Source organism: Papio anubis, chromosome 6 (assembly GCF_008728515.1).
Source record: "Papio anubis isolate 15944 chromosome 6, Panubis1.0, whole genome shotgun sequence".
Classification (NCBI taxonomy): Eukaryota; Metazoa; Chordata; class Mammalia; order Primates; family Cercopithecidae; genus Papio; species Papio anubis.
In genome coordinates, this window is record NC_044981.1 from 47,810,987 (window position 1) to 47,824,015 (window position 13,029).

Here is a 13,029-nt window from a genome sequence, read left to right on the forward strand (position 1 = left end):
TTATCTGTATAAAACATCTATCCACTTTTTAAATATACTTGGTTATTTTCCCGACCATTTCCAAAAGTCTGCTCATTGTTGGCCATAGAAGTTTTCATCGAAAAATAAGGATAGTAATAAAAGTCAGATGAAATTTCTTTTGGAATCTAAACAACACTAAAGTGTTTAAGTTTTAACATTTTCTCAATTTAATGAGAAAATTTAATCCTAGAGTCAGGCCAGATTTAATTTCTGTGAGTTAAGCCACTGGATATTTCAGAAAATAGGTTTTCAAATATCAAGGTTATTGGAGCCCAGTACTTCTGACTTCAGGTAAACACACACACACACACATATACACACACAATGGATGTGAAATTTGGTAGCAGGTGGCTGCTATTCTTCCTTCCAAAGTAGTCTACTCAAAAGATACTGAATGTCAAGAACTCTAAACTCCTCAAAGATGAGTTTATTTCACGTCACCCAGCAGACAACTGAACACATCACAGAAATCAAATACTTATTAAATTAGTATGCATTGCTTTACAAGGAAAAGTCAATAAAATGGCATAGTGAATATATCATTGGACTTGAAGTCAGAGTGTTCACCTGTAAAATGGGAACAATAATCATGACAATACCATTCAGATAATCTTATTCTAAAAATTAAATACATTGTATTACAATGAGTTTGTAACTTCTACAGTAATATATCTGTACTTTCCAAAAGATTGCTCTCTGATCTAACACAACAGAAATTTATTACAAAAGATAATTGTTTATTTTATATTCATATAATGGATCATGTTAACAATAAAGGACAACTTTCCTTTTTTATTTTTAAAATTTTTATTTTTATTTTACATTCTGGGGAACATGTGCAGGATGCACAGATTTGTTACACAGGTAAATGACAACTTTCCTTCTTTAGTGAGCAAATCTTTCAATAAGCAAAGTACAGGTGTTCTCTGTGATATTTTTATTTTTGCAATTTATGTTTAATGAGCACATCTATGCAAGGTAGCATCTTTCTAGATCTGGAAAGTTGAATTCTTTCTATATCAGACCTACACTCACAGTTGACATCACCACTCCAGACAAAGCCATAACTACAACCTAAGCACTTTCATTTAAAGGAATGTTCATAAACATCTACTCTCCTGGGTCTTGAGCAAAGCCCAGAAATAACAAGGTCAAATGGTCATGCTTAGGAAGATAGTAAAATCAGACTTGAAGAAATATGATGTCAAATTCCCCATATTCCAACCTGCTGTGCTTGATTTCAATACTTCTTTTATCAAGGTGATTCTGGTAGAATTTGGCTGAGGACTCTACCCAAAATCTCTTTTTCCATGTAAACACACTCCACTAGTTTTTCAAGATAGGTGTTTATTAATATATGGATTTTATTTTCTGGTGCTCAAGACATGTAATGCTAAACTGACAAATGGGACTAGTCAGAGTTTTTTAGGTATAGTTTAATTCTCAATATAAAAAGTAAACAGATTTATAAGAAACATTCTAATAAATACATCACCATGATTTTTTAAAATATCTTTGTCTAGAGTTCTTGATAAAGTATTGTTATAAAGAGGTTTTAGAGATTTTATTTTTTAATTTTTGAAGTGAAACTGTATGTACATACGTATAGCATGACGCCAGGCTTATAAGTAAAGTATTTTAAAGTAAAGCTTTCAAGGAAAGTACAAATCAGGTATTAAAATTAAATTGAAGACATACCTTTACTCTCTTCTTTGATCATAACTAAAATAATATTTTAGAAAAAAGCTAAAACAAAAAGAGGAAATTATACAGATTGCTGCTTCTTTTCCAAACACTTCTCAATATCATCAAGCACTTGAACGGCAGCCTTTGGAATTCGAGTCCCAGGACCAAATACATTGGAAACACCAACTTCAAACAGAAATTCATAATCCTGTCGAAAGAATTTGTTTAATTAATAAGAGACACTATTTCCATTTTCTTCTTTGTCCCTCAAATACCCAAAACCTTCTCAACTAGTATACTATTGGCATGTGGGTCTAAAAAATTCTTCCTTGATTGGGAGTGCTACTAATAGCCCTCAGCACCAGTCTCCCAGTCCACATTATTTAAAAAACAAAACACCCATTTTCTAAATACCTCTATGTGTTGTTTGTGGTGGGAAGCTGGATATCCTGAGAACTTCCGAGCCTTAAGTCATAATTTTCTCTCACCTAAATTTTCACTACTTGTCATTATTTGTGTTAAATTTAGTATCATACGATAAGTTTGAGCCTAAAAAACTATTTTCTCCTAGATATTCTGTCTGCAGTTAGTGAATGGTGGCACTTTGAATTTGGACACCTGATAGATTTCCTACAAATGAAAATAAGCCCTTTTTTTTTCATTCTCTGTTGCTGTTGTTTTTTATTTTATTTATTTTATTTTATTTTTCTATTTTTTTATTTTTTGAGATGGACTCTCACTCTGTCGCCCAGGCTGGAGTGCAATGGCACGATCTCGGCTCACTGCAAGCTCCGCCTCCCGGGTTCACGCCATTCTCCTGCCTCAGCCTCCTGAGTAGTTGGGACTACAGGCACCCACCACCACACCCGGCTAATTTTTTGTATTTTTAGTAGAGACGGGGTTTCACCACGTTAGCCAGGATGGTCTCGATCACCTGACCTCATGATCCGCCCGCCTCGGCCTCCCAAAGTGCTGGGATTACAGGCGTGAGCCACCGCGCCCACCATTTTTAGTTTATTGTAACAGTCAAAGTATGAGTGAAAAGATAGCAAGGGCACAAATAACCCTGCAGGATTTAGGCTGTTTTAACATCTGAACATTTGTAGCTACAATATCGATTGCGGTTAGGATGTGCTATAAGAACCTGATCCTTATCCAGTAGAGTGATCATATTTGACAGGACAGTCTGATGAGTGATCATATATGACAGGACAGTTTATTGTTGCAGCGCCCTTTTTAAGAGCACCCATTTCTACTCTCAAGTGATCATATTTGGATGATAAATTATATGGTCATGCTAATTACTCCTCAACTACTACTTTTCTGTCTCTATTATGTAACTGTATTCTTATAATACTATAATGTTGCAATAGAACTTAACACATCTCATTGAACTTGTCTCCTTCTAGTCTGTGAAATTCTGAGAGCCGAGATCATGTCCAGTCTCTTTCCCCAGTACGTGACACATAAAAGTGCTCAAAACATGTCATTGTTCTTGAGCAGATGCTACAGAGTTTAAGAGCTCATAAGGGAACTGAATGAAATGTGTAATAATAATCATCTTTAAATTGGAGATGGTCAGATTAATAGGTCATATACTTCTCTCCTTCCTAAAAATCCCATGTACATTTGTCCTGACATCTGAGTTATGGATTTAGAATGGAGGATTCAACTGGAAGAGAACTGCAAGATGTTGCAACTGCAAAAAGGGTATATGACTTACCTAACTCTTTCTTACATAAGCCTTGTAAAATATACCTTTGTGAGAGGGTAAAATGTTCACAGTAAGTGAATCTGGGTAAAGGGTATACAGACATTTTTTGTACTATTTTTATTTTTGCAACTTATCTGTTAGTTTGAAATTATTTCCAAATAAAAATATATGTTTGAATGTCCTCCACTTAGCTGGGCCAGGGATAGCATAGTACCTGCTTCAGGATGGAAGCAGGCATCGTCAGTCTGCTCAAGCTGCTGAAAAAAACTTGGAGGAAACTGCTGCTAAGAGAGTTAGAAAATCCTGATTGTAGTAACATACTGGTGACGACAGACCACATTTATTCATTTAATCAGACTTCAGAAACAGTAAGCTCTACATGGCAAAGGCTGTATCTGTTTGATTAGCCACTAGATATTAGTGCCTTCTAATTTAAAACTAAGTGACCTTTAATTGAATAATAGCAACATTTTACATATTCACTTCAACCAAATAGTGAGAAAATAAGGCTGTTAACTGCTATAATTATATAATATGGGATACCCATATTCACACAAAAGTATAATACAGAAAATGGTCCTTATCCTCAGTTGTTAAATTCATGGGAAAAATCACATGGAAAACACCTAAAGATGTTCTAAGTAATTTAAATATCCAGAGAATTAATACAACTTATTTGAAATACAATTCTTGAAAATGTCAGCTCACTTATATAATAGGCCTACATTTTTTTTCTCAACATGAATTCCAATTCAAATGTTTTCTACTGGCTAATTATTTTGGTCCTTACATTTTAATATCATGCCTAGGTATCACAGACTCTAAAACTGCAACACTGATAGAAGTGTCCTGCAGACAGACTGCAATAAAGAATAACTACCCTTTATTTTCTCAAATAATGACCTATTTTATGAATATAATGGGCAAGTATATTAACAAAAAGAATTTTGTGTTGATTACATCACATTAAATAATGTGCTGTTGGAAAGAAAATAAATATGTAGTTTGTTCACTAGCCCCACTTTATTATGAATCTCACAACCTTATTCATATGAATTTTCTCCTTTCACGAGTAGTATATTAATGTACTATTCTATATTCTGAGTTTTAATGGAGAAAAAAAAAGCCATAGAGCTGGAAACAAGGTCACACTTCACTGATGGATTCCTGCTATAGCAATGGGGCCTTTGTAGCATCTATGAATCATTTACTTACAGTGGCCTCATATACAGTTCTTCTAACTTGACATTTTTTCCACTCAATAAAAAAGAAAATCTTGATATAATTGAGAACTGGATTGGAAATAGAACCTATTTGTAACTTAAATAACTATTTTAACTGGCCAGGAATGTCACATGTGGAAGGTGTCTCCCTACCTCACTAATAAATTAACTGATATCATTGTAGGTAACATCTATTTCTCCTTTCCTAAGAGGACTCACAGTTTTGTTCATGTAGTCACCTCCTCCCCACTCAGCCTATAATTTTCAAGACAAGCTGATTCTATTTATGTCTGCAATAGGATATTTTTGGCTCCTGAAATACCATACCCTAATCAAATTAGCTTAAATAATAAAGGGTTTTATAGGACCATGTAAATGATATAGCTCTGAGGTAAGATAACATTTAGGGATGGGACCATCCTGGAGGAAAAGGACAAGGTAGCTCCTTCTAAATGGAAGCAAGCAAACTAAAGGATTCATCCCAACCCCCAGGACAAGGAATACTCACTATATCTCTGGCTAGGGTTTGATATATTCACTGTGTATTTACTACCACTGTTCTCTACTCCACTTAGAATTTTTATTACTTTTATCCTTTTCTGTCTCCATAACTGTTTATTGAGAATGAAGGTAAACATCTGGCATAGGTTACTGGTTTGCAAGGAGGTAGTTCTCTCACTGAAGCTTTGTAAAGTGTTAAGTTAAATTATACATAATGAATTGCAATATAATGTGAATATAAAACAACACTGTCCACTTTTAGACCTTCTAGAATTTATTTAGTGAAATCAACAGGAAATAAATTTGTTGTAGATTTAGGAACATATTATCTTTAGAACCACATATAAACTGTCGTTACTCAGGATTCCCATCACAGTACTAGAAAAATAGAGATGAAAAATACCTGAGGCGGTATCACCCCTCCACACATGACAAGAATATCTGGCCGTCCAAGGGAGTTAAGTTCTTTGATGAGTTCAGGAACTAGGGTTTTATGACCAGCAGCAAGGGTGCTTACGCCCACAGCATGCACATCTGCATCCACGGCCTGCTGGGCCACTTCACGAGGAGTCTAAACAGTCAGAAAGTAAAGATAAATCATTGTTTATTACTAGATAATGACTATAAAAACCCTGGAAGACTATCTAGGCAATACCATTCGGAACATACTAATAGGCAAAGACTTCATGATGAAGATGCTAAAAGCAATTACAACAAAAGCAAAAATTGACAAATGAGATCTAATTAACCTAAAAAGCATCTGCACTAAAAAGGATACTGTCAACAGAGTAAACAGAAAACCTACAGAACGGGAGAAAATTTTTGCAAACTGTGAATCTGACAAAGGTCTAATATCTGCATCTATAAAAAATTTAAACAAATTTACAAAAAAAAAGAAACATTAAAAAGTGAGCAAAAGACATGAACAGACACTTTTCAAAAAAGACATACATGTGGCCAACAATCATATTTAAAAAAAAGCTCAGAATCACTGATTGTTAGAGAACTGCAAATAAAAACCCCAATGAGACACCATTTCACACCAGTCAGAATGGCTATTATTAAAAAGTCGAAAAATAACAGATGCTAGCAAGGTTGTGGAGAAAAAGGAACGTTTATACACTGTTGATGAGAGTGTAAATTAGTTCAACCATTGTAGATGACAGTGTGGTGATTCCGCACAGACCTAAAAACAGAAATACCTCCCAACCCAGCAATCCCATTACCGTACATATACCCAAACGAATAGAAATCTTTTCATTATAAAAACACATGCATGCAGCCGGGCACGGTGGCTCAGGCCTGTAATTCCAGCACTTTGGGAGGTAGAGGCGGGTGGATCACTTGAGGTCAAGAGTTCGAGACCAGCCTGGCCAACATGGTGAAACCTATCTCTACTAAAAATACAAAAATTAGCCAGGTATAGTGGCACGTGCCTGTAGTCCAAGCTACTCATATGACTGAGGCAGAAGACTTGCTTGAACCCAGGAGGTGGAGGTTTCAGTGAGCCAAGATCATACCACTACACCCCAGCATGGACGAAAGAGTGAGACTCTCAAAAAAAAAAAAAAAAATACACATTCACACGTATGTTCATTGTAGCACTATTCACCACAGCAAAGACATGGAATCAAGCTAAATGCCCATCAATGATAGACTGGATAAAGAAAATGTGATATATACACACTAAAGAATACTATGCAGCCAGAAAAACAGAATGAGATTGTGTCCTTTGCAGGAACATGGATACAGCTGGAAGCCGTTATCCTCAGCAAACTAACACAGGGACAGAAAAACCAAATACCACATGTTCTTGCTTATAAGTGGGAGCTAAATGATGAGGACACATGGACACAAAGAAGGCAAAGACAGAAACAACACACACTGGAGCCTATCAGAGGTTAGAGGAGCAGGAGGAGGGAGAGGAGCAGGAAAAATAACTAATGGGTACTAGGCTTAATGACACAAGTTTACCTATATAACAAACCTAAACATGTACCCCTGAACTTAAAATAAAAGTTAAAAATAATAATAATAATTTTTTTTGAATACTAAACGAATGTTTCCTCAAATGTTGGGGGGGGTCTTCCTAATGTAATGCCTACAGGTATCAGAAACTTTTAAATTTAATATTCATCATTATATTATTATTTCCCTCAGAGAACTTTGTTCTGATTATCTACATTTTTCATCAAATTTTCTGAAAGCAATAACTCAATCCCTAATTTTTAGTGTTTGCTGATTTTTATGTTGTGAATATTCCAACCACAGCCAATTTCACCCTATTAACATGACATTACTAAATGCAAAGCAGAAAAGATGCACAATAGTCACACAATTATATAGTATCTCTACCATATAGATAAAACAGATGGAAATAACCTAAAGAGCAGATAATAATAAAACATAGTAAGTATAGGGAGTGATGAGTTTTTAGTACTTATTACCTTTGGTTTCAAGCAATAGTAAAAGGTCTAATCTCTAGAATCTATAAGGAACTTAAACAAATAAGACACCATTTCACACCATGAAAAACAAGTGTCTTTTGAAATTCTTAAAAATTTAATTCCTGGAGGCCTTGCTATTCCTTAGTGGTTCTATCAATCTTGCCTATATATCTGTAAGTAGTCCCTCCATTAAATTTTCTTCAAAATCCTAGCTGAGATTTGGTTTCTCTTGAGATCCTGACATTGCCCTAGTTAAGGTCCTCACTGTTTCTCATTTTTTTTCTTCACCGGACTCCTTGCATCTAGTTGCAGCTCTTTTCCATCCACTTCAGAGAGTGATTTTTACTAGAAAGCGAATGGCACTGTGCTTCTGAATCAAACAAAAGTTTCAAGGATCAACAAACAGAAGTTTCTGGGTTTCTTGTAACAAGTGAGGTGCCCTCCTTGTCCATATTTTAGTTACAGTAATTTTCATGCTTTGATGTAATTACAAGTAAGTAAATCTCTCTTTGTTAGGAGATTGTAACCTCCTAGAGGACAAAATTGTATCCTACTCAACTCAGAGCCTAGCATCTGGTAGATGATTAATAAATATGTAGTAGATAAGGCTTTTCATATAAAATTATTACAATGTACTTTTTAGACAAATTTTTTTTGTATTATCATTCTATGGAAAATATCAGTGTAATTTATCTCCAGCAAATTATTTTCCTGTCTAAGTCTAATATTCTGTGACTAAGTAACATATTAGTAGAGAGCTAAAAAACAAAAACAAAAATAAACAAAAATAACCTTACTTATGAATTGAGCTTATATTGCTATTTGATTTCCTTTTCAAAACACTTTTCACCAATCCCATGTGGGCTATCTTTCCCACAAAATATTAGTCAAATCTCAATAAAGAGTACAATAAGATCTTTGAAAGTAATCTTCATAGTTCCAGGCATAATCAGTTTTAGTTCTGAATTGACACTTTTAAAAGTCTGATAATTATATTTTATTTTTATTTCTATCATAATTAATTGGACTACATGTGTTATGGTTAATACTGGGTGTCAACTTGGTTGAAGGACACAAAGTATTGACCCTGAGTGTGTCTGTGAGGGTGATGTCAAGGGAGATTAACATTTGAGTCAGTGGGCTAGGAAAGGGCTAGACCCACCCTTAATCTGGGTGGCCACCATCTAATGAGCTGCCAGCACGGCTAGAATATAAGCTGGCAAAAAAATGTGAAAAGAGAGACTGGCCTAGCTTCCAAGCCTACATCGAGAAGACAACGTGGTGGATGCTTCTTGCCCTCGAACATCGGACTTCCAAGTACTTCAGTTCGGGAACTCGGACTGGCTCTCCTTGCTCCTCAGCCTGCAAAAGACCTATTGTGGGACCTTGTGATCATGTGAGTTAACACTTAATAAACTCCCCCTTACATATATATATATAAAGGCTGGGGGAGAGAAAGCAGGGTGGCAGGAGTGGAGACCATGGGTATTTGAGCCACTTTCTCATGTAATTTACTTGCGCCTTCAGGATCTGCTCAAGCCCGATCACATATATACCACTTCCATTTGATGATGGAATACTGCTGTGCACGACCCACTTCATGGTTAGATGGGTCAGAAAGCACCCAGTTCATGATAGGCAGTTCTGGTTGTATGGTGACTTGATGACCCATAGCCAAACGTTCAGTTTCCACCAAAGCCCAGTAACAGGCCAAGAACTGTCTCTCAAAAGGAGAGTAGGTATCTGCAGAAGATGGCAGGGCCTTGCTCCAAAATCCTAGAGGACTCTGCTGTGATTCACCTATGGAGGCCTGCCAAAGGCTCCAAACATCATTGCTATCTGCCACTGACACCTCAAGCACCCTTGGATCTGCTGGGTCATATGGCCCAAGTGGCAGAGCAGCTTGCACAGCAGCCTGGACCTGTTGCAGAGCCTTCTCCTGTTCTGGACCCCACTCAAAAGTGGCAGCCTTTCGGGTCACTCGATAAATAGGCCAGAGTAACACACCCAAATGAGGAATGTGTTGCCTCCAAAAATCCAAATAGGCTCACTAGGCGTTGTTCCTCTTTCTTGGTTTTAGTAGGGGACAAATTCAGCAATTCATCCTTCACCTTAGAAGGAATATCTCAACAGGCCCCACACCACTGGACCCCTAGAAATCTTACTGAGGTAGAAGTTCCCTGAATTTTAGTCAGATTTATTTCCCATCTTCTGGCAAGCAAATGTCTCACCAATAAGTCCGGTGTGTTTGCTACTTCTTGCTCACTGGATTTAATCAGCATAATGTCATCAATTAATGGACCAGTGTGATATCTTGCAGAAGTGAAAAGTGATCAAGATCTCTCCGAATAAGATTATGACAAAGCCGGAGAGTTAATAAACCCCTGCAGTAGGACAGTAAACGTATATTGCTGGCCTTGCCAGCTGAAGGCAAATTGCTTCTGGTGGGCTGTATAGGCAGGAATGGAGAGAAAGGCATTTGCCAAGTCAGTGGCTGCATACCAGTTACCAGGAGGTGTGTTAATTTGCTCAATGTCTTGGTCTGTCATCATTTTACTACTATTTCTAAATGTAAGTGACTAGTACATATTTTGAAATTCCCCCCAACAGTTTTTAGTACCTGGAAAAGAGGGCCTATGTCCACATCAAAACCAAGATCAGCAAATCCTGTAGCTATAACTTTTGCTCCTCTGTCATGGCCATCTTGTCCCATTTTTGCTACAAGAAGACGAGGTCTGCGACCTTCACGTTCCATGAATTTATGAACCCTAAAAACCATTTAAAAATATATCAGTAGTTAGATATTAATCTTCCAAAGGTAAGATATAAAAACTAATTTATTCACAGCAAATCTTTCAAGTTTATTTTAAAACACTTAATTTGTTTATTTGTATTTTAGGGTTTTTTTGTTGTTGTTCTATTTGTTTGATTTCCAATTTTTATTTTACATTCAGGGGTACATGTGCAGGTTTGTTACACAGTTAAACATGTGCCATGGTGAACAGCTGCATAGATCACCCCATCACCTAGGTATTAAGGTCAGCATCCATTAGCTATTCTTCCTGATGCTCTCCCTGCTCCCATCCATATTTTGTTAATGTATCTATTTACACTGAAAGCTCCATTAAAGCCATCTCCCCCTTAGAGGAAAATCTGAAAGATGGCACAGACTGTAAGCACATAGCACTGAGAACATCACGGTGAAGTAAGACAAAAAATGACAACCTCCCACCTTCATGAGCCAGTGTACAGAGTACAACATGCAGAAAGATTTAGATATAAGCGAAAAAGTGACTTCATAGTCATTTATACATATATGTGACAGACTAGCTGCTTTGAATTGTCCATATCTCATCTACCCTTCATAAGTGTGAACTCTCCCAAGCTAAGAGCAATATGGCTTCTTAAAATGCTAAATAATCAAAATGCTTGCTTGCTCCACCAACAAATTTACTTACAACACAAAAGAGCACTTATCTTTGTTAAAAGAAAAAAAGTTCCACTTTGATGACTTTTACCTTGGCTGTTTTGATATTTACCTAGTGTACAAGTATTGAAATTCAGTTTTTAATGGGAAGCTTGTTACAGAGGTTGGAAAGACCAATCATCAAAAAGCTAGTTTTTACATTTGAGAGATATATCACATTAATATATATTTCCAAGTCATGCTGTGGAAGTGTAAGTTATTATCAGTTCAATACATACTGATTGTAATGTATGCATAGATGCCAACTAAATGTTTACTTTCAATTATGAAAATTAAGATTTTATAATTATTCAAGCAGTAAATAATGTAAACAAATTCAAAAAATATGAAACTCTACCAGAGTAAGCAGATTGAAATATAAATACCTGGAGGATATGAAGCAGTATCATTGTTAGTTAAACATCTGTTTGACATGAGAAACTCCTGAAGGGGACCATAGTGAAAGTTCAAAATAGTATTAATTATATGAAAACTAATATTATTAGTTTCAATATTTAATATTTATTATTAAATAAAAACAAGCAACCCCATCAAAAAGTGGGCAAATGATATGAACAGACACTTCTCAAAAGAAGACATTCATGCAGCCAACAGACACATGAAAAAATGCTCATCATCACTCGCCATCAGAGAAATGCAAATCAAAACCACAATATGATACCATCTCACACCAGTTAGAATGGCGATCATTAAAAAATCAGGAAACAACACGTGCTGGAGAGGATGTAGAGAAATAGGAACACTTTTACTCTGTTGGTGGGGCTGTAAACTAGTTCAACCATTGTGGAAAGCAGTGTGGCGATTCCTCAAGGACCTAGAACTAGAAATACCATTTGACCCAGCCATCCCATTACTGGGTATATACACAAAGGATTATAAATCATGCTGCTATAAAGACACATGCACACGTATGTTTATTGCAGCACTATTCACAATAGCAAAGACTTGGAATCAACCCAAATGTCCATCAGTGACAGACTGGATTAAGAAAATGTGGCACATATACACCGTGGAATACTATGCAGCTATAAAAAAGGATGAGTTCGTGTCCTTTGTAGGGACATGGACACAGCTGGAAACCATCATTCTCAGCAAACTATCGCAAGAACAGAAAACCAAACACCACATGTTCTCATAGGTGGGAATTGAACAATGAGATTACTTGGACACAGGAAGGGGAACATCACACACCAGGGCCTGTTGTGGGGAGGGGGAAGGAGGGAGGGGGGAAGAATAGCATTAGGAGATATACCTAATGTAAATGGGTGCAGCACACCAACATGGCACATGTATACATATGTTACAAACCTGCACGGTGTGCACATGCACCCTAGAACTTAAAGTATAATAATAATAAAAAAAATAAAAAAATAAAAAATAAAATAAAATAAACATTATCATCTACATATTAAAATAATGATAGTACAGATATAATATATATCATGTATATTTCTAATTATATATATGTAATGAATAAATTATATACTCTATTAATTATATGTTATATAGTCTATATAATATAGATAATATAATTAACATTTAATTTGCTATTTATTATTTTAAAATTCAAAAATTTTCTCAGTTGTATGTAAGGAAATTAAGCTCCCAGTAGATTCAAGGGGATTCTGTTAACAGAAAAGATGAAATTCTGGCCTAAGAAACCTTACATATTACCTCTTGATAGCAGATGTTATCTCTTTACTTTCTCCAAATTCCTGGCGATATGCTCCACTCACCATTCGATCATTCGCTTTATGTTCACCAAATACCTTTTTCAGAGCATCTGTGATTTCTCCCACTGTACATCTGAAACATGAAATGGTGGTTCCATTAACTTCATTATTTCGTGATAAAGATATCTATTTACCATAATATTCAATATAATTAAACATATTTTATTACCTAAGACTGTTTATTAACAATAGACTGTAAAAATGTAAAATAAGAATG

At 35.8% G+C, this 13,029-nt stretch overlaps 1 protein-coding gene across 2 annotated transcripts in view; it reads right to left on the reverse strand.

The window, feature by feature from the left end:
- Positions 1-433: 433 nt before the first annotated feature.
- MMUT (methylmalonyl-CoA mutase) overlaps positions 434-13,029 on the reverse strand; it is a 35,183-nt gene continuing 22,587 nt past the window's right edge. The window contains exons 10-13 of one of the 2 annotated variants that reach the window (XM_009205337.3): positions 12,754-12,885; positions 10,213-10,360; positions 5,549-5,716; positions 434-1,915 (exon numbers count right to left, since the gene is read on the reverse strand). In XM_009205337.3, coding sequence (XP_009203601.2) covers positions 1,787-1,915; positions 5,549-5,716; positions 10,213-10,360; positions 12,754-12,885 — 577 coding nt within the window. In that variant the 3' untranslated portion in view covers positions 434-1,786. The remainder of the gene's footprint in view (positions 1,916-5,548; positions 5,717-10,212; positions 10,361-12,753; positions 12,886-13,029) is intronic. The other variant, XM_003897709.4, reaches the window with a different exon arrangement.